At 44.0% G+C, this 20,068-nt stretch overlaps 1 protein-coding gene across 6 annotated transcripts in view; it reads right to left on the reverse strand.

The window, feature by feature from the left end:
* The window catches only part of PHF20 (PHD finger protein 20), a 188,686-nt gene that overhangs the window by 39,454 nt on the left and 129,164 nt on the right, over window positions 1-20,068 (reverse strand). For all 6 annotated transcript variants that reach the window (XM_075349891.1, XM_075349889.1, XM_075349890.1 and 3 more), the window contains 4 exons: window positions 14,595-14,741; window positions 12,101-12,276; window positions 9,602-9,701; window positions 125-320 (listed from right to left, as the gene is read on the reverse strand). In XM_075349891.1, coding sequence (XP_075206006.1) covers window positions 125-320; window positions 9,602-9,701; window positions 12,101-12,276; window positions 14,595-14,741 — 619 coding nt within the window. The remainder of the gene's footprint in view (window positions 1-124; window positions 321-9,601; window positions 9,702-12,100; window positions 12,277-14,594; window positions 14,742-20,068) is intronic.

Consider the following 20,068-nt stretch of genomic DNA (forward strand, 5'->3'; position numbering starts at 1 on the left):
CACTGTGCAAGAAGTCCCGGCACAGGCGTGATACAGTAAACATTATCTACTGATTGTACAACAGAACGTATCTCCAAAATAGATTATAATGTGCTGGTCTTATAATGCACGGGTGTATACTTACTGTAATATACTCATCTTCAACTGCAATCCATGCAGAACCTCAATCACACGCTGCACATCTCCTAAGAGCTGGTGGGTTGCAACAATCTTCTTTGCGTTTTGATGAGAGTAATTTTCCTCTAGAAATGATAATCCATGCATATGACCTTCATTCAGCCACTCTTTATCATACCAGTACTTTAAACTCACACGTTGTCCTAGAAGAAAAATAAAAAATAAAAAAAAAAAAAAAGAAAACAACCTTACAAAAAGGGAAACTAAAAGTACTATAATTACTCAATAAATCAGGACTGTTCATTATCCCCTTCACCCCCAAGAGATTTTCCATTTTTCCCTGCCCTTCTTCCAAGAGCCATAACTTTATTATTTTTCCGTCAATATAGTCATAGATGGGCTTGTTTTTTGTAGGCCTTGTTGTACTTTTGAATGGGACCAGTCATTCTGCCCCATATTGTACTGAAAAACAGGAAATAAAATCCAAGTGCAGTGAAATAGCAACAAAAGTGCAATTGCACTATTGCTGTTTTGGGGGTTTATTTACCATGCTGCCATGTTTATCGCTGGTAAAACTGACCTGGCATTATGATTCCCCAGGATTGTACAAGTTCGTACATACCAAACCTGTAGTTTTACTTTTATCTAAATGGGGAAGAAAAAATTAAGAAGTTTGTATTAAAAAAAAAAAAAAAAAAAAAAACAAACAAAAAAAAACACAAACTACCCTTCCCCGGAAGGAGGTGTTCTGTTAACGGCTGGCTGCATGTGGGTGAATAGCCAATCAACGACTTGTAATGAAGTGCAGGTCAATTCCAGGTCAGTTACGGAGCTTTATATATAAAGTCCGGCTGAACCCACAAAACCTGAATTGCCACGGGTCCGCTAATCAGAGCATCTGAAGGAAACTGTTGGGAGGTACAGATGTAAGGCCGTGATCCAGCTTGTGTAGGGACTGTTACAGAGGATGTGATCAAAACTAACAAAAAGAATGTAAGGACAATGTCCTTGTTGAGGTGGAAAAGAGAAACCACCATGAGGAGGAAGGAAGAGACTGATCGTAGGACTACCTTATCCTGGTGGAGCACAAGAAAAGGCGTGCGGCATGAAAAGGGCTACTAATTCTGAGACCGGTCTGACAGCGGTGATCACAACCAGGAATGAAACTTTCCAGGAAAGAAAAGAAAAAGCGAAATCTTGAATAGGTTTGAAGGGAGGTCCCTGAAGGACACTCAAGACTATGTTAAGGTTCCAAGGGCCCACGGGATAATGATATAGATGAAACAAGAGAGCCACTCTCTGAAGAAAGGTCTTGACACGAGGACAAGAGTCCAAGTTCTGTTAGAACATGATTGAAAAGTGCAAAAACCTGACCCTTGACAGAACAGAGACAACCTGGACTCTAGGCCCAACTGTACAAAGGACAAGAGAGAAGGGAGAGTAAAAATAATGGAGACGGTCTGACTGTCCTCACACAAGCAAGAGATAAGACTTTGATCAAGGCGAGAAAGCCTTATCCTCGCATTTAACGACCTGAGAAAAGAAACCGGCTTCTCTTAAGACTGCGGCTTGAACAGGTATACAGTTAAATTGAGAGACTGAGAATTCTGGTGGAAGAGGGGGGACATCTGGGAGCAAGTCAACTCTGTGTACCAGGCTCTAATGGACCAGGAAGAGTGGTACCCCCTTTGCTTTGATCTTCTTGATGAGTCTAGGAATCAGAGCAAGCAGAGGGACTAGGTATAGGAAGTGGAACAGAGCAGGGAAGGACCAGGTCATCGGAACCGATACCAAAGGGTTGCGATATCTGGACACAAAATTAGGAACTTTGTGGTTCATTCGAGAGGTCATCAGGTCGACATCAGAGGTTTCCCACCTTTGACCGATTTGGTTGAACATTGAAGTGTTGAGGGACCACTCTACTGCGGAGAGACCCACACGAATTAGGAAGTGGGAGGCCCAGTTATCCACATCTGGAATGTGTATCGCTGACATTGCCGGACATGTCGTTCAGCCGAAGTGAGAATCCAAGAGACTTCTGACGTGATGGACTTACTCCGTGTTCTACCCTAATGGTTCATGTATGCTAAGGCCGTGACATTGTTGGATTGCATATGTGACCCGCTAACAAGTCATACCAGGGGATGAGAGCTAGGTAGATGTCTCAGAGTTCCAGGATGTTGAAGAGAGGCCTCTTAAGAGTAAAGGGGGCTTTACACGCTACGATATCGTTAATGTTTTGTCGTCGGGGTCAAGTTGTTAGTGATGCACATCCGGCGTCATTAACGATATCGCAGCGTGTGACACTGACCAGCGACCTTAAGAGACCTCAAAAATGGTGAAAATCGTTCACCATGGAGAGGTCGTCCCAAACTCAAAATCGGTAAGGGTTGTTTATCCAGGTGGTTCATCGCTCATGCGGCAGCACACATCACTATGTGTGACACCGCAGGAGCGAGGAACGTCTCCTTACCTGCTGCCGGCCACAATGCGGAAGGAAGGTGGTGGGCGGGATGTTACGTCCTGCTCATCTCCGCCCCTCCGCTTTGATTGGCCGGCCGCTAAGTGACGTTGCGGTGATGTCGCTGTGATGCCGAACGTCCCTCCCCCTTGAAGGAGGGATTGTTCGGCAGTCACAGCAACGCTGCCGACCAGGTATGTGTGACGCTGCCGTAGCGATAATGTTCGCTACGGCAGCGATCAGAAACAAATCGCATGCGCGACGGGGGCGGGTACTTACACGCTCGCTATCGCTACAAATTGCTAGCGATATCGCTACCGTGTAAAGCCCCCTTTACAGCGGCCTTAAACTAACTGAGGAAAACCGCTCCCTAACGGACGGAGGAGGCTGGCATGCATCGAGAAGATCAATGTGCAAATGGAAAGGGAGGAATGATCTCCCATGTCGAATGGAAGAAGGAATACTCCACCAGACCAGAGAAGTCTCACTCAAAGAGGAAGACGAATGGGACAGTCCAGGGAGGAAATTCTCTTGAGCCAAGCTGGCAGGAGGGCCAGCTGGAGGGGGAAGAGTACGGAATTGAGGAAAGGGAACATTCTCCGCTGCGGCAACCATCTTGTCTAGCACACGCATGCAGAGCTGAAGGGAGCAAGGTGAAAGGACGCATGAGTGAGCGAATCCCAAGGATGAGAGCTGAAATCTATTCTTCTGGAAGATAAACCCTGACGCAAGCAGTGTTGACTAGCATGCCTAGGTGGGTGAGAGTGTTGAGAGTGATCTGGAATCAATCGCAACAGTCCAGGTAGGGCGGGGCTTTTATCAGGAAGTCATCGAAATAAGAAATGACTCTCTTTGGGGTGAAAAATAGCCAGGACGGCTGCCATGAGGCAAGACCGAAGGAAAGAGCTGCTAACTGGTAGTGGGAGCCTTGGACCCTGAGGAAGAGAAACCTCTGATGAGCGTCACAATTTGGAATGTGAAGGTAGGTGTCACAAACCACCGGGGGGGTCACTCAGAAATCCCCCGCGCTGGCTACCAGTACGTCACAATCGGGGGGTAACAAGTGGGGGTCACCCCTCCTTTATACCTCCCGACCGACAGACAGAGCACGTGATGCGCTCTCTAGCGCCCCTCTTATAGTCAGGCCAATTATGGAATTGCCCGACAATAAGCAAGGAGGCCGCTATACTACTTATGCCGATTATTGAAGGGTCCCCGGTGAGAGTAGGGTATATATTCCCCCGACCTCCGCGGGCGGAATATATAAAATCTCCCCGAATCTCACTGGCCTCCCCACAATAATCCTTGGCACAAACTCGCTGCCACCAACCGCTTCACGGTAACTATTAGCCGAACACACAGACGTGGGATTCAAGATCGAGATAACAGAACAGCCCAAGATTAATTATATAATTTAATCAGCCTAAAGCACACTAGAACTACAATATATACACTAGGGAATCTACAGAATATACATATGTCAGAGTACAGTTACAATCAAAGCATGGGTTACAAACAGGCATACACAGTTCCAGCAGTTACCTTGTTGCGTCTGGCCACAGGGGGGCGCTGTAGACCAGGTTTCCAGGAACTCCCACAGATGTTTCCTACACGTGCCCCCAGCGAGAAGAACCCTGGAAAATGGCCGAAGTAGGGTTATCAACCTGGGCAGATCCAGGTCCCCTCCTACCTTCGTGACCTCACAGGGAGCACTGCTCCACCCCTGGCTTGAGTTATGGACAATATCCCAACATGGAATATGGGCCATAACTTTGCCTGGGAGCGTCGTAGGCGGACGCCAATGCTCTCATTGTGACAGTTATGAATTTAGCTACAGAACGAGGGGACTCATGACCTGTCTGCCAGTTCCCCATTGGCTGATATCACGCCTGGGGCATTTCCCAATGTCCTGCTCCCATAAAAAGGGGGTGCCGGCATCGTCCACATGCGGAGACACCATTTTTATGGTTGCCATATTTATCGGAAATATGGCTTGCGAGATATGAACCATTTTTTACTGGAGTCGTTCTGTCTGGCTACTTCCAGAGCCTTGCTAATTAGATAGCAGCTCCTACTACAGGGTGACGGCAGGGAGTCATCCTGTGTCCATTGTCCCTAAGCCACCTAATTTCCATATCACAGGACATGGCCATGGGATTTGTTGCTAAACCAGTTGTGTGAAGGAAAGGGGGGGTGACACCAGGAGAGGGCTTCCTGACATACTTGAATATCATGATTTATCGTCATATCTCCGGATTTACCTCACAGTAGGCATCCTCAGAGCAGAGGAACTCCTAGAGTTCCATAGAGGCAATCAGCAAGTGGAGGGGCTCCCTTCCTAAGCGATGAAGATGCTGCTTTAGGAGCTTTAGATCCAAGAGAGAGCGGAGGGAGACACCCCTCTTTGGGACCACAAAAAGGTTGGAATAGAAACCGAAGAAGCATTCTTGAGAAAGGATGGGTACAATGACACCTGCCCAGAGGAGGGAAGGCATGGCCTTATGGAATATGGGAACCTGAGATAATACTATGGAGGGGGGGGGGGGGGGGGGGCGACGACTCAAAGCAGCATTAAAGGGGCACAGCAGAAAATTCTATTTTGTAACCAGTGGTTAGAATCTCCCAGGCATCGTCGACTACAGAGAGCCACATATTGTGAGGGAAAAAAAAAAAAAGGCGGCCACCCACCCTGAGAGGATTCCTAGGTGGGGTGACCGATTATGCAGAAGAGAGCCTGTTAGACTTAGATAACTTGGGAGCCCCGAGGACGCCAGGATGGCCTTTTTTCCTGATGGCCTAGAGAATAGTCTAGTCAGGAGTAGGTCCAAGGGGAAGAAAATCTCAGAAAGGAACGAAACCTGACAGAACATCTCCTGGGGAAAGGATGCTTGGGATTCGGCTGGAAAAGGGAGGTACTCTTAACACCGGTGGCGTCAGAGAGGAGTCCTCCTTCGTCTTCCTTCTGGCAACATCTGGCCTGGGCCAGAGTGCTGGGGTGGCAAGGACAATCAGTCACGGCCACCCCGAGAAACTCTTGATGGGTTAGGAAGGTTGGGATCTGCCTTGCAGATCAAAGAAGGTACAATGTGGATCAGAAAAAAAAAAAACCTGTTCTCTCAGTCTCTTAGGTGGGAAGACAGGGCGAACGATTACACCATGTTGCCCCAAGAAAGAATCTGAAAAACAAAAATGGAAAAAGCTTACTAACATAACAAGGAAAACCTAAAAAGTAACACATTGTTACCCGTGTCCCCCAATGTATTGATATGGAAAGGTCTGTATATTGTCAATTTTCTGTGATGCTCTTTCAGTGTCTAACAGTCGCATACATGCACACTGAAAAAATGTAGGTCATTTCCAATCCCAAGACAGCTTTGTTTTGCCGATGGGAAAAATGCTAAAAAGCTGCAGTCCTCACAAATCAGTGGCAAGGGTTTTCTTAGACTAAGGAGCACACAAAATAGTATCAATCTGCTTAACAAAACCGTTCACCAGAATTTTATACTCCAAACTACTGACATTTATGTAAAAGTGTCGTAATGCTGAGTAAATCCTTACTTTGCTAGTTTAGTTATTCTATTGAGCCTTCAGTATTCTTTTAGGTGACCAAATCAAAAAACGCCAACTCAGCTTCTATGACTTAATCCTAATTACAATTGCATCCTCTACTTTTACAAAATGCTCTCTGTGTAAAAGTATACAGTTTTAAAATTCTTAGCATATTGACATTTGTTTTTTTGAGTTATGCCACAATCTTGCATTAAGAAAGCAGATAGATTTTGCTACAGACGCAGAGAAAAATCACTTTTGCGTTACAAAGGTGAAACTTTACTACCATAAGGAAAGCCGCCTACAACCTGTATTTTGGGTGCAAATAGGAGATCAGGACAAGAGTAGGGCTCCACACATATGCTACAATAGATGTGCATCACATCTTACCCACTGGTTACATGGGAAGAGGCACTTATTTTGCAGTCCCAATGATCTGGAGAGAGCCAAATCGATCACACTACCAATTCCCATTTCCAGATGGTAATACCCAAATTTGGAAAAAAGTTGCAAGGAAGAAAAAGTGGACTTTACAGTATACAAACATTCATCTGCAATATGAACTGTATCAAATACACAAGAACTGCCGCTTCCAAAAGCACTAGAAACATTTTCAGTTGAGTCAAGTGAGGAAGAAGAGAGAAATTCGCATCATGAAACATCTTCGTCAAATGACCCAGACTTTCTGTCGGCAACTTCAAATGAACCACACATATCACAAAGTGAACTGAATGATCTTAGAGATTTGAATCTGCCCAAGAATAATTCTGAGCTCTTTGGCGATTCCCCTGCTGTAGTCTGGAACCTAGCGGGCGATGTTCGGATTTGTTTGTTCTGCAACCATAAAGATCTCGTCCAATACTTCTTTATGAAGGTTGATCTTGTGGCAGGCCACATCAACAGTTTAAAGGAAGCTCTGAAGAGGAGACATATTCCAGAGAATGGAGGCTCTTCTTCGATTCGTCCAAAACAAGCCTAGAAGTGGTTTTGCTGAATAATGGCAATATGCTACTTTTTATTCCAGTTGGTTATGCAGTTCACATGAAAGAAACCTATGACAACATGAAGCAGCTGCTGAGGTGCCTGAACTCTGACCATTTGTTGCCCCTCTGTGGTGACTTAAAAAGGTGGTTGCCCTCTTACTTGGTCTTTGGGATATGCAAAGTTCTGCTGTATTCTATGTGAGTGGGACAGTCGTGAAAGAGCCAGGAGAAAAAAAAAAAAAAAAAAGTCCTGCATCCGGCAGTTGTTGACCACTAGTTTGGCCTCAAGTTTGGCCTAATGAACTTTGTAAAAGCAATGGATGAATTGCAAAAACAGTCATATATCTCACTGATAAATTTCCAAGGTTGAGTGAAGCAAAGATAAAAAGAAGGGAGCTTTATTTGACCGCCGATTCGTAAGCTTCTTCAAGATGAGGAGTTGCTCTGTTTGTTGCAGGGCAAGGAAAAGGCTGCATGGATAGCATTCGAGTTACTGGCAACTAGTTTTTTTGGGAACTCAAGAACAGATAACTATGAAGAGTTGGAGGAAAATCTCATCAAGACTTAAGTATCTTGGCTGTAACATGTCCTTAAAGATGAATTTCTTACATTTGCTCCTAGACTTTTTTTTTCCCACCAAAGTGGGGAGCAGTGAGCAATGAGAACAGTGAGAATTCACCAAGATATTGAGGTTAGGGAGGGAAAAAAAAAAAAAGGAAAATGGACTATCAATGCTTGCAGATTATTGTTAGACACTAGTAAGATGATCAGACTGTTTATAATTCGCAGAAGTAATTAGACATGTTTTAGGTGTTTGAAACATTTTAAAGTTTCCTTTAAACAAATATCAGGAAAATTATATTATATATATATATATATATATATATATATATATATATATATATATATATATATATATATATATATATATATATATATATATATATATATATATATATATATATATATATATATATATATATATATATATAGCTTTATAAGACGCACCTGATTATAAGACGCGCCCCCAAATTTGGTGAAGGAAAAGACTTTTTTATGTTAAATGGGGTCAGTCTTATAATGCCAGTGTCCATCTAACAAATCATAAAGGGCATATGTCCCTCATAGCCCCCCCATCCTAAAATTAGCCCCTTAATCTGTATATGGCCCCCTTATTTTGAATATAGCCCCCTTGTGCTGGCACACATCCCCCAGTGATTCCACATGTCCCCCATTGATGGCACAAGTCCCCTATTGCTGGCACGTCTCCTATTGATGGAACACGTCCAAAATTGGGGGAACAAAAGTGCGTCTTATAAAGTGAAAAATACGGTATATATAAATAAAAATCAGATATAGAAACAAGAGGCAGGTAAAAATGTTCATCGTCAGATTTGAATTCAGTCGGTCAAAATCATTAACAAATGGCTCATTTCATAACTGGACCTGACAACTTTGGAAAATATGTAGAACAGTGTCATTCGCATACAATTTATACAATTTCAAACTAAGGATTTCTCAAACGGCAAAACAGATTTGTATAAGAAAGGCAAGGATTTACTCAGCACTAAAGTGCCTGTACATACTATTTTCCAGTACACAATGTGGTAAAATTAATGGCAAGTGTGATACAATTTTGAAACCAATTCGGACATTGTTTTTTGGTAATTGTTTATACGGCGTACATTGTGTGTTAAAAATTACCTGGTAATATGACTGACCCATCAGTATGATTACGGTGATACCAAATTGTCCATATTTTTTTTTTATTATTTTAGTGTTAAAAATAAAAAATAAATCAGAATTTGGAAAATTGCATCAGGATAAAAAAACAAAACGGATATGATCTTCTGTTTATTTTTTTAAAATTTGCTTCAGATTCTTTTTAATTTTCACTGTATTAGTTTCTTTAGGGGACTTGAACCTGCAATCGTCTGATCGCTTGTACTACGTACAGAAATAACGCAATATTGCTGCAGAGAGTAAAAATCCTTAATCATAGGTGAAGGACTTGTTTTTACTTATTGTCCGAAACGCATAAGGTGCCATAATGCGTTTTCTCTCATGTTTTGGATCCGTTGGATTTTAAATATCTAATACGTTTTTGATATTTTAATATACTGGATGGTAGTGCTGGGTCCACTCTTCACTCCTTCTCAGCTATATACCAGCCTGGCCGGCCTGGATTACTACGAGCACCTGCAAGTCCTGGTGCGCAGTTGCCTATGGTAAGCTGAAGTCTGGTTATTTTCCTTTTTATAGAGTAAAAATCACACAGTCTCCCTGGAAGCTTGGCCCACGGCTGTTATGACGTGATTGCAGGGCGTTAATGCATTGCTATAAGTGCGCCAATGGGTGCATAGAATGACGAACTCCCATACTGGCACGCCAAATAAGTATGATGGATGTTGATAAAGGGTTCAATGTAAACTTTAATAAAAAAATTTAAAAAAAATCAAACAAAAATCAAAACACAACAAAAACCACGTACCTGGCGGATCCTGGCAGACATAGCAAGTGTATTTTTCAGGTACGGTGTCTTCTAATAATCCCATACAAACTCCATGCTGCCAGCATAGACATTCTTCACACTGTCCAAATTTATGGAAGAGAAGGAGTTGAAAACTCTAGCCCCAACCTATAAGATTGCTTGTGAAGAGTAGAATGTCAATTCAGGTTTTTATCTTTAGTAATACAGTGGGAACCTTGGATTAAGAGTAACTTGGTTTGAGAGCGTTTTGCAAGACAAGCAAAGCTTTTTTACAAATTTGTAACTTTGTTTAAGAGCAATGATTTGCAATAAGAGCAAAATACTCACCGTGCACACGTCTGGTTCTGTTCTTTCACCATGTGACCCGCTCTGAAGGCAACTTTCTGTCCATATGTACTGTATACTGTAAATACTGTACAGTACATACTATATAGCAGGTGTATCAATTTGCATTTGTGGATACAGTATTGGACTTTCTGCTATTGTTTGTACTCTAATCTAATTGCCTGTGCAGTATTCCTGCCCCACATTTGGCTTAGTTCTGCCCTTGTTGTGAGGACAATATATTTTGGGTGTGTTTTTTTTGTATTGTACTAGAATATACTATAGGTTGTCATATTTATACATCAGTTATTCTCCCCATAGTTCACCTCCTGCACAGCAACAATTCTATTGTAAGCTAATGTGCAGTATAATTTGTTTTATATATCTGTTACTACAATATTTTGTATTAGTGTACTGTAATTTTATATGAATACAGCATATTTTGTGTTACTGTAATAAGTTTGTATAAATACAGTAAATATTTTGGGTTGTGGAACAAATTGTCTGTGTTTCCGTTATTTCCTAAAGGAAAATTTGCTTTGATATAAGAGTAACTTGGTTTAAAGGCTGCTTTACACACAACGACATCGCTAACGAGATATTGTTGGGGTCACGGAATTCGTGACGCACATCCGGCTTAGTTAGCGATGTCGTTGCGTGTGACACCTACAAGCGACAGCTAACGATCAGAAATACTCACCAAATCGTTGACACGTCGTTCATTTTCAAAATATCGTTGCTCAAGCTGGACGCAGGTTGTTCGTCATTCATGAGGCAGCACACATCGCTGTGTGTGACACCCCGGGAACGACGAACAACAGCGTCGTCCGGCAACGAGGTGGGAGTGACATGAATGCGGCTGCTCTCCGCTTCTATTGGTGGCCCGCTGATTGATGTCGCTGTGACGCCGCATGAACCGTCCCCTTAAAAAAAAAAAAAAAAAAAAAAAAAAAGGTTGTTCGCCGCCCACAGCGACGTCATTAGGAAGGTAAGTCCGTTTGACGCGTCCTAGCGATATTTTTCGCCATGGGCAGCGATTTGCCCATGACGCACAAACGACGGGGGTAGGTGCGATCGCTAGCGGCATCGCTAGCGATGTTGCAGCGTGTAAAGCGGCCTCAAGAGCACACTCTTGGAACCAATTATGCTCGTAATCCAAGGTTGCACTGTATAGTCTTTTTTTCAACACTCTGCAAAAGTTGCAAATCAATTGGGGGATTATTGGTGGGAAAATACAGGAATCTAAGGTGAGCTGGTATAATTTCAAGAAGGTAGACCACTGCCTTAAAAGGGAATCTGTCAGTGGGATCAACCCTTCTATTCACTTTATATAGGCATGCAGGTCATAGAAAGAGGATTAAAATGATACTTTGATATCTGCAATCCAATGTCTTGTTCCAGAAAAATCAACCCAAGAGTTCAACTGCACATGTGCATGCTGTGTTTGTAATGAGTAATGAGACAAAGTTCAGCTCTGCTGTACTGTGTTACTTATAATCAGGCACAGCTCTGCAGCAGAGCTCTCAACCCTATGGGAAGATCAGTGCTGCAGCAAATATTTGTAATGAGACAAGGTTCCGATCTGCTCTACAGCGGTGTGTGATTATGACACAAAACTGTGTCATTACATATCTCACACTGGAAACACCCCATTTCATTTAAAGTTAGTTCTGGAAGCAAAATCTCATGCAGATCGGTGTCCAAACCAATAATCATACAGCTTTTACATATAAAGAAAACATTTATATCTCTGAATGACATTGAATTGCAGATATCAATGTATCATTTTATCCAACTTTCTATGACCTGCATGCCCCTATAGAACTCTTACCATATTGATATTTTCCCTTAAATTTTGTATTTGTGCTGTATCTAGATCCAAATCAATAAACGAAAAACTGCACCACAATTTCCCACATTGAGGTATTACCGATGGTAGACAAATTTGGAGCTAAAAAAAAATAAAAATGCAGTGCTTCCTCTAGCAAGACCCAATATTGGAACCTAAGGAATGAAAGACCTAATAGAAAAGGATTCTATATAAAATAGGATAAGAAACCATCTAGGTTTAGCCTAATATGTGACAACACATCTGTGAATTCCGCACACGTATGCCAAGGTATTAACAAAAATATATGCAAGGAGAACCATCTGAACCGCATCCTCAAAATCTACCTGAATCATGAAGTCATTTTCTTCTTGCACCTCACACATGCATCGAACTATTTCACACTCAGCGTCCTCATCCTCCAGATCTTCATCTGCAATTGTGACGTCAATTTCTTCATTGTAATCGTCCTCATCGCTCCAAAGCAGACTTTCTGTGCATGAATCACTTAGTGTTTCCTCATCTATTCAAACCAAAAAATAAATTTATAACCATGTCCTGACCATTTCACGGAATATAAAACGGATTTTTGGTACTTGCTGTAAAATCTTTTTCTTTTAGCTTTCATTGAGGCACAAAAGGAACCATGGGCATTGGCTAATGGCTGCAGAAGGTTGACACAAAGTGTATATACGGTACGTATATTCATAAAACAAGTTGTCTCCTCTAACGCAAGCTACATCCACCTACTGGAACTGAAGGAAGGGGCTGTCACAGTTTACATGATGTGGCATACTGGAAATCTCTGACTCACTAAAAGGGAAGTGGTTAGAGTTCCATGGGTGGTGGTCGTGGAAAGGGGCAGGCACTCTTGATGGTAACCAAAGAAAAAGAAACTCTGGTTAGCTCCATAACTGACTAAGACATGGCAATGGCCTATTTAGGAGAGGGTACAGCACCTTCCTGAGTGAACTGATGTTCCTGAGCAGTCTGTGGCTGCAGTAGAGAATGAACTCCAGCACACACACACAAAGTGGCAAGAGACAGACCTATACACTCCTCTCTAGAGTCAGACATGATAGGAGAGAAGGAAGTAATCAATGCCAGGGTAGAGGGGAAGACGAGGGTCAGTGCATGAGCCAAATAGAAGCCTACCAGATCCTGAATGAAGATGGAAAATAAAAGGTGGAGAGACAATCTGTTGGAAGAAGTGGACTGGAGGCAGAAAAGAGTGAAGCCAGCTGGGGCTGCTGCTGATCAGACCAAAGAAGGAGTGGAGCTGGCGATGAGGCCGCAATGGAGCCAGGCTCTAAATTAGCAGACGGTCAGCATCGCTAGGAGAGATGAGTGGAACGGAGGCAAATTGGTGGACAGAATGGCTGTACCTGGGTTGGTCAGACGGGCAAAACTGAGCCATGGGTACAGGCTAGAGGAGTGCGGCACGTGAGCAGGAGAAATACTTGCCTGTCCTGAAGGTTGGCTGCTCCGACTACACTCCCTGCTGCACACCATGCTTTGGGGTCACGCAGGTAGGAGAGAAAACAAGGACCAATCACCTGAAAGCCTGTTAGAACAGGTAATATGGTCCTGCCTTTCAGATTAGAGGGGAGACATTGTGACTCTTTCAGCACTGTTCTTGGTATCAGAGTGTCCCACTGTGATCTGGACATTCCATTGTCTACAGGACACAAGGGTAAACTGGTGTTACAGCCCCTTTACACAATGCAACATCGCTAGCGATATGGCTTTAAGGTCACCGGTTTTGTGACGTAATAGCGACCTACCCAGCAACATTGCAGTATGTGTCACGCATCAGCGACCTGGCCCCCGCTGTGAGGTCGCTGATCGCTACAAATCGTTCAGGAACATTTTTTGGTCCTTTGTTTCCTGCTGCGCAGCATGCATCGGTGTGTTTGACACAGTTACAACGACATTGTTAGCGACTTAGAACCCAGCCCGTAGGCGTGCTATAGCGTTCCCTTTCCCGCCCCCTTACCTCTGATTGATGGTCACTGTTGCGTTCTGATTGGGCGGCTTTCACTGAAAAAGGCGGCAACTTTAGCGCTTCCGTCCTTTGTTTCAAAGCTACCTTGTTCCTGAGCGTGCTGGTTTGCAGATCATTAGAGAGTTCTCCAGTCTGAAATACTATAAAGCCTATATGGTAAGCATCATTTGATTGAAGCTGTATTGATGCTGTATAGATAAACCAGTGTGGAGTCGCCGCACAGAGAACTCTACAAAAGATCCACTAAGCAACAGAAGCTCAGGAACAAAGGATATACAAGCACGACTTTTGCTAATCTTTTCAAGCTCGGGGTCGCCAATAAGAACGCACTAGCGATCACCAATCGGAGCTGAGGAGGGCGTGTAAAAAGGACACCTAGGTGGCTTCAAGCGCCAAACACCACGCCCCTAACATAGGTGTGAGTCGTCAAACAGATGTTGTGTGACACGTCTCCCAACGACCAGCGAGGTCGTTCTGCAGGTCCGTATCGCTGCTGCGTCGTTGGCCAGAACTGCCTGTTTGACAGCTCACCAGAGACAGTTTACAGACTTTCCAGCAATCCCGGCCTGGTCGGGATCGCTAGAAAGTCTGTGTAAAGGGGCCTTTAGATTGGTGTAACCAGCGGGAAGCAGACAACTTGTTTTGTGTATCCTTGTCCGCCTTCTGGGGGCAGCAGCCAACCCTCAGTTCCTGGGTCTCCTGTGTAATGAATTCACACGTAAAAAATAACCAAAACAAAAAAACGCATCATGATTTTTAATTCTATTTCTGAAATCATGGCAAAAATTGGCAGTGTGAATGCAGCCTTATTTATTATCCAAGCCATAGTCACTTACCACTCAGCCTGGTTGTTTCTCTTCGCTTTACTTGTTCAGTGGTTTTTATGGAACAAGAAATTTTATAGTCTGCATCAATCTTGGGGTTTATTTTTTTGGGTGACTGCTCCTTTGAAATATCCACATTTTCTTCACTGCCAGATTGCTCTGAAGTAACGACAGAGGAGTGGGAAATAGCACATTATTAAAATGGCTTATGACTAACAATGAACAAGTCATGTAGGTAAGCGTGAAGGACATGAAGTGGGCACAACAGACGCAAGACCTTCTAGTGACAGGCGGTGAAGCATTTAGGCTCTGTCCATTAGGTTTGATGGTAAGAATTATAATGAATCCAAGCTTCATTTGCAAACAACTCCAGAATATTGGTACTGGCTTTATTTTAAATGGAAGATATTATTATTAATTATTATTATTAATAATAATAAAAATACATTATGATTTTGTTCTTGAATTCAGAAAAATATATTAAAGTATCACTCCAACACTTTATTTTTAATTCACCATTTGTTACCCATCAATAAAGTATGCTCTGAGTGTGCATTAAAATACCTACAGATAACAGTCTTCTGCCATTCTTGGGGCCGCTCCAGTCCCTCTCCTGGGCTACGTGACCACACTTGTGGCTAGCTGGCCGACTATACCATATGCGTGTGACCAGAAGTCACTCATTACATAAAAAAACAAAACCGAGAACGAGGCTCTCAAACTTACATTAACCCCTTCACCCCCGGCCACTAAAACACCCTAATGACCGGGCCATTTTTTGCAATTCTGACCAGTGTCACTTTGACAGGTTATAACTCTGGAACGCTTCAACGGATCCTGGCGATTCTGAGATTGTTTTTTCGTGACATATTGTGCTTCATGTCAGTGGTAAATTTAGGCCGATATTTTTTGCGTTTATTTGTGAAAATTTAGGAAATTTGGCGAAAATTTTGAAAATTTCGCAATTTTCAAACTTTGAAAATTTATGCCCATAAATCTGTGAGATATGTCACACAAAATAGTTACTAAATAACATTTCCCACTTGTGTACTTTACATCAGCGCAATTTTCGAAACAAATTTTTTTTCCGTTAGGAAGTTAGAAGGGGTCAAAGGTCATCAGCAAATTCTCATTTTTCCAACAAAATTTACAAAATAATTTTTTTAGGGACCACATTACATTTGAGGTGACTTTGAGAGGCCTAGGTGACAGAAAATACCCAAAAGTGACCCCATTCTAAAAACTTCACCCCTCACACTGCTCAAAACCACATCCAATAAGTTTATTAACCCTTTAGGTGCTTCACAGGAACCAAAGCAATGTGGAAGGAAAAAATGAAAATTTTACTTTTTAACACAAAAATGTTACTTTAGCCATAAAATTTTCATTTTTACAAGGGAGAAAAGAGAAAGTACACAATACAATTTATTGTGCATGTTCTCCTGAGTACGCTGATACCCCATATGTGGTAAAAATCAATTGTTTGGGCGCACGGCAGAGCTCGGAAGGGAAGGAGCGCCATTTGAATTTTTGAACGCAAAATTAGCTGCACTCATTAGCAGACGCCATGTCGGGTTTGAAGACCCCCTGAGGTGCCTAACCAATGGAGCTCCCCCACAAGTGACCCCATTTTGGAAACTAGAGCCCTCAAATAATTTTTCTAGATGTTTGGTGAGCACTTTGAACCCCTGGGGGCTTCACATAAGTTTATAGCGTTGAGCCGTGAAAATAAAAAAAATTTTTTTTACCACAAAACGGTTGCTTCAACTAGGTAGCTTTTTTTTTCACAAGGGTAACAGGAAAAAATGCACCATAAAATGTATTGTGCATTTTCTCCTGAGTACGCAGATACCTCATATGTGGTGGAAATCAAATGTTTGGACACACAGCAGTGCTCGGAAGGCAAGGAGCGCCATTTGAATTTTTGAGTGCAAAATTAGCTGCACCTGTTAGCGGACGCCATGTCGGGTTTGAAGACCCCCTGAGGTGCCTAAACAATGGAGCTCCCCCACAAGTGACCCCATTTTGGAAACTAGAGCCCTCAAATAATTGTTCTAGATGTTTGATGAGCACTTTGAACACCTGGGGGCTTCACAGAAGTTTATAGCGTTGAGCCGTGAAAAGAAAAAAAATTTTTTTTACAACAAAACGGTTGCTTCAACTAGGTAGCTTTTTTTTTCACAAGGGTAACAGGAAAAAATGCACCATAAAATGTATTGTGCATTTTCTCCTGAATACGCAGATACCTCATATGTGGTGGAAATCAAATCTTTGGACACACGGCAGTGCTCGGAAGGCAAGGAGCGCCATTTGAATTTTTGAATGCAAAATTAGCTGCACTCATTAGCGGACGCCATGTGGGGTATGAAGACCCCCTGAGGTGCCTAAACAATGGAGCTCCCCCACAAGTCACCCCATTTTGGAAACTAGAGCCCTCAAATAATTTTTCTAGATGTTTGGTGAGCACTTTGAACACTTGGGGGCTTCACAGAAGTTTATAGCGTTGAGCCGTGAAAAGAAAAAAAATTTTTTTTACCACAAAACGGTTGCTTCAACTAGGTAGCTTTTTTTTTTCACAAGGCTATCAGGAAAAAATGCACCATAAAATGTATTGTGCATTTTCTCCTGAGTACGCAGATACCTCATATGTGGTGGAAAGTAATTGTTTGGGCGCATGGCGGGGCTCAGAAGAGAAGGAGCGCCATTTGACAGCAAAATTGGTTGGAATCATTAGCGGACGCCATGTCACGTTTGGAGACCCCCTATGGTGCCTAAACAGTGGAGCTCCCCCACAAGTGACACCATTTTGGAAACTAGAGCCCTCAAATAATTTTTCTAGATGTTTGATGTGCACTTTGAACACCTGGGGGCTTCACAGAAGTTTATAGCGTTGAGCCGTGAAAAGAAAATTGTTTTTTTTTTACCACAAAACAGTTGCTTCAACTAGGTAGCTTTTTTTTTCACAAGGGTAACAGGAAAAAATGCACCATAAAATGTATTGTGCAATTTCTCCTGAGTACGCAGATACCTCATATGTGGTGGAAAGTAATTGTTTGGGCGCATGGCGGGGCTCAGAAGAGAAGGAGCGCCATTTGACAGCAAAATTGGTTTGAATCATTAGCGGACGCCATGTCACGTTTGGAGACCCCCTATGGTGCCTAAACAGTGGAGCTCCCCCACAAGTGACACCATTTTGGAAACTAGAGCCCTCAAATAATTTTTCTAGATGTTTGATGTGCACTTTGAACACCTGGGGGCTTCACAGAAGTTTATAGCGTTGAGCCGTGAAAAGAAAATTTTTTTTTTTTACCACAAAACGGTTGCTTCAACTAGGTAGCTTTTTTTTTCACAAGGGTAACAGGAAAAAATGCACCATAAAATGTATTGTGCATTTTCTCCTGAGTACGCAGATACCTCATATGTGGTGGAAAGTAATTGTTTGAGCGCATGGCGGGGCTCAGAAGAGAAGGAGCGCCATTTGACTTTTCAAACGCACAGACGCAGTGCACTGATCGGCCGCTGCAGGACGCACGGTCGGATGCGATAAAAAAAAGCGTCGGGGATACGTAAAAAAAAAAAAAGTCACGCCAAAAATTGACCATGGATGCAGATCCGTTATGTGCATCCCTGATCAGCGCTTGGTGGGACGCACGGACGGATGCGATACAAAAAGCGTCGCAAATATGGAAAAAAGTCACGCCAAAAATTGACCATGGATGCCGATCCGTTATGTGCATCCCTGATCAGCGCTCGGCGGGACGCACGGACGGATGTGATACAAAAAGTGTCGGGGATACGGAAAAAAAAAAGTCACGCCAAAAATTGACCATGGATGCCGATCCGTTATGTGCATCCCTGATCAGCGCTTGGCGGGACGCACGGATGGATGTGATACAAAAAGCGTCGGGGATACGGAAAAAAAAAAGTCACGCCAAAAATTGAGCAGGGATGCCGATCCGTTATCTGCATCCCTGATCAGCGCTTGGCGGGACGCACAGACGGATGCGATACAAAAAGCGTCGGGGATACGGAAAAAAAAGTCACGCCAAAAATTGAGCAGGGATGCCGATCCGTTATCTGCATCCCTGTTCAGCGCTTGGCGGGACGCACGGACGGATGCGATACAAAAAGCGTCGGGGATACGGAAAAAAAAAAAAAAGTCACGCCAAAAATTGAGCAGGGATGCCGATCCGTTATCTGCATCCCTGATCAGCGCTTGGCGGGACGCACGGACAGATGAGGTGTAAAAATGGACAGGGGATACGGAAAAAAAAAAAAAAAGTTATACTCACAGTACCCAGAGGACTAGCAGGAGGATCTCTGACCAGAAGAGCTGCAGAGGAACAGATGGCAGAGAGATGGACAGCTTTACAGGAGCAGCAGGCAGATCAGCAGAATGCCCAGGAAGGACCCAGCGATGGACGCAGATGTGATCAGGCCGGTGAAGACAGGTAAGAGGACGTCGGGGGAGAGCAGAGGGGGAGAGGGGGGGGGAGTGAGAGCAGAGAGGGGGGGGGGAAGCAGAGGGGGAGGGGGTAGAGCAGAGGGGGAGACCGGAGAGGGAGCTGCAGAACAGAGATAATGGGGGAGGCAGTCAGATCGCGGGGGGAGCAGATCGGGATGTCGGGGGGGGGGGGGGGGGGGGGTTGGGGGGAGCAGATCGCGGGGGGGGCACGGCAGGGGCTACCATGGCAGCGCGCAGGGGCACCACGGGGAGCGCGCAGGGGGCACCACGGGAGCGCGCACGGGCTGGCTGCAAAGTGAGCACAGTACTCACGTGCAGCAGCGGTGACAGCTAGGGCCGGGCGGCAGGCGGCGGCGGCCAGCAGCGGCGGTGGCGTGGTACCACAAGTACCAGCCCACTGCACGCTGCAGACATGTTGGGGGAGGGCTCGCAGGCCAGCACAGGCCTGGGGAGGACGGCCACCGGCAAATCACACCGCCCCACTGCACACTGATTGGAGCGATTGCGCGTCATAGCACGATCGCTCCAATCAGTGCTGCAGGGGCTGGGGGCGGCATGTTTGAGGTCCACCTATGATATGCTGCAGCAGCTGCGGCATCTCATAGCTGGATCTCACAGGATCGCACTAATTCGGGCATTATTTTTGCCGAAATTAGTGCGATCGATGTGGTTGGCGGTTCAGATTTGAACAGCCAATCACATCGATCGTCGATAGGGGGTGGCGATGCCGCCCCCCCTAGGGTCAAGCAAAGGTCCCCTGCTGTAAGAAACAGCAGGGGACATCATTTGAAAGCCGTTGCTATGGCCACGGCAATCAAATGAAGTTTAGGCAGTAAAATTACGTCCCTGGTCGTTAAGTCACGTTAAAATAGGACGTAATTTTACTGCCCGCGGTCGTGAAGGGGTTAAGAGCGTAAGTAAAAGGTCCAATGTATGATTCGACAAGCTGAGACAACAATATGGGGTTGGAGGGACTGGAGTAACAATGTAAAATGGCAGAAGATGGCGACTGGTTAATGCA

Source organism: Anomaloglossus baeobatrachus, chromosome 5 (assembly GCF_048569485.1).
Source record: "Anomaloglossus baeobatrachus isolate aAnoBae1 chromosome 5, aAnoBae1.hap1, whole genome shotgun sequence".
NCBI classification, from domain to species: domain Eukaryota; kingdom Metazoa; phylum Chordata; class Amphibia; order Anura; family Aromobatidae; genus Anomaloglossus; species Anomaloglossus baeobatrachus.